We start from the raw sequence: 2,137 nt of genomic DNA, 5'->3' as shown, positions 1-2,137 counted from the left end.
CGAGATTCAGGGCGTCGCAAAGAAGTACATAAACGACGAAAAGGTAAGCCAAGTCGTAGCCGCCAATAAACGGTAGCACGACAGCACACAACACGGCAGCACACAACACGGCAGCACAGCACCTTGACATAACCGCCCACCAAGAGAAAACCAAAAGGAACATCCCAAACCAGCAAACGCAAACCAACCTCCCCAGAGTCAGAAAATTCTCTAACTACACACCTCTGACGGCCCCAATCACCGAGATATACCACCGGATAGCAGATCGGGGTATTCTTCCGAAGGCTCAAAAACTCAAGAAAAGAACGGGCGGCAACAGGATCCTGTACTGCGACTACCACCGAGGATACGGACATAGAACACAAGACTGTTTCGACTTAAAAGATGCCCTCGAGCAAGTTATACGAGACGGCAAGCTCCCCGAGTTTGCCAAAATTATCAGGGAACCAAAACGCGCGGAAAGAGAGAGATCACCAGAAAGAGAATGACATAACCCGAGGACATAGAGACAAGCCCCCAGGGAAAGCCCAGAGACAGACCCAACCATTATCGTTAACGTCATCACGGGTAAAGACACCCCGGGAAAATCAAAATCAGCACTGAAAAAGGATCTCAAGATCTTGGCAGTCAGAAACCAAACCCCAGCCATTACCACCAATAAAACGATAACATTCTCCCCTGAAGACTGCCAGCACGACAACTTGGTAGAAGATGCCCCCCTTTGTCTTCTCAGCAAAGATCGGAACCAGGCTAGTCAAAAGAATATTGGTGGACACGGGAGCAGACTCCAACATCCTCTTCAGAGGAGCCTTCGACAAGCTCGGACTCCGCCATGACAACCTCCAAACACATCGCAACGGAGTCACAGGAATTGGAGATAACTTCCTCAAGCCAGACGGTTCCATCGTCCTCCCCCTTACCATAGGAACAGGAAACCAAAAGAAGACAATCCTATCCGAGTTCGTGGTCTTCAAGGATTCCACCGCCTACAATGTTATCCTCGGAAGAAAAACAATCAACGACCTCTCCGCCGTCATCTTCACAAAATTCCTTCTCATGAAGTTCACCACAGAAGACGGCTCCATCGGAATAATCCACGGAGATCGGGAAATCGCAGTAGAATGCGACAACACTAGCCTAGCCCTACAGAAGAGATTCTGCGACGTGGCTAGCATATTCTTAGCTGACCTGGATGCCCGACAAGATGGACAACTAGACCGGAACCAGAGGGAGACATGGAGAAACTACAAATAGGGCAGACTAAAGAAGAATATACCTTCATCAACCAGAATCCCCCATACGACCTGAAGGAAGGTCTCTCGCGCCTCCTGAAATGAAGCAGAGACTTGTTTGCATTCACACCCACTGACATGCCAGGGATAGATCCTAACCTAATGTCCCACCGACTAGCCGTAGATTCCAAGGCCAAGCCTGTGGCACAGAGAAGATGAAAAATGTCCCCCAATCGAGCATTTGAGGTCAAGAAACAAGTTAAAACCCTCCTCGAAGTAGGCTTTATCAGGGAACTGCCCTACGCGACCTGGCTAGCTAACGTCGTGCTAGTAGAAAAAGCTAATGGGAAGTGGCGGATGTGCGTCGATTACACGGACTTAAACAAAGCCTGTCCAAAAGACGCCTTCCCCCAGCCAAATATCGACGGGTTGGTGGATGCTGTATCCGGCCACCAATATCTCAGCTTCATGGACGCATACTCCGGGTACAACCAGATACCCATGCATCGGCCCGAAGAGGAGAAAACGGCCTTTATCACCCCCGACGGCACGTATTGTTACACAGTCATGCCCTTCGGCTTGAAAAATGCCGGAGCCACTTACCAAAGGCTCGTCAACAAGATATTTCGACGCCTGTCCGAGACCAAGCTCGAAGTCTACATAGATGACATGCTCACCAAGACCGAATCCGGCGAGCAACTCATCGGCAACCTCGAGCTCGTAATGAACACCTTGAGGAGACACCAAATGCACCTCAACCCAACAAAATGCGCCTTCGACATGGAGGCAGGGAAATTCCTCAGTTTCATGATCGGCAAACCCCGAAAAATGTAGAGCCGTCCTCAAAATGGCAAGCCTAAAAAACCTCAAAGACATCCATAAACTTACCGGCCGATTAACCGCAT

General features: G+C 49.7%; 1 protein-coding gene across 1 annotated transcript; it reads left to right on the top strand.

The window, feature by feature from the left end:
- Nucleotides 1-711: 711 nt before the first annotated feature.
- On the top strand, nucleotides 712-1,254 carry LOC140173760 (uncharacterized). The gene has a single exon (XM_072198334.1). It carries the CDS (start codon nucleotides 712-714, stop codon nucleotides 1,252-1,254), a length of 543 nt encoding a protein of 180 aa, XP_072054435.1.
- The last annotated feature ends 883 nt before the right edge of the window (nucleotides 1,255-2,137 follow it).

This window comes from Arachis hypogaea, chromosome 6, assembly GCF_003086295.3.
Source record: "Arachis hypogaea cultivar Tifrunner chromosome 6, arahy.Tifrunner.gnm2.J5K5, whole genome shotgun sequence".
Taxonomy (NCBI): Eukaryota; Viridiplantae; Streptophyta; class Magnoliopsida; order Fabales; family Fabaceae; genus Arachis; species Arachis hypogaea.
The sequence above is the reverse complement of the archived record's forward strand: the minus strand, read 5'-3'. Positions and strand labels throughout refer to the sequence as shown.

Coding starts and splice junctions, on each gene's coding strand:
- LOC140173760 (XM_072198334.1), top strand. CDS start 712: ATGCCCCCCTTTGTCTTCTCAGCAAAGATCGGAACCAGGCTAGTCAAA.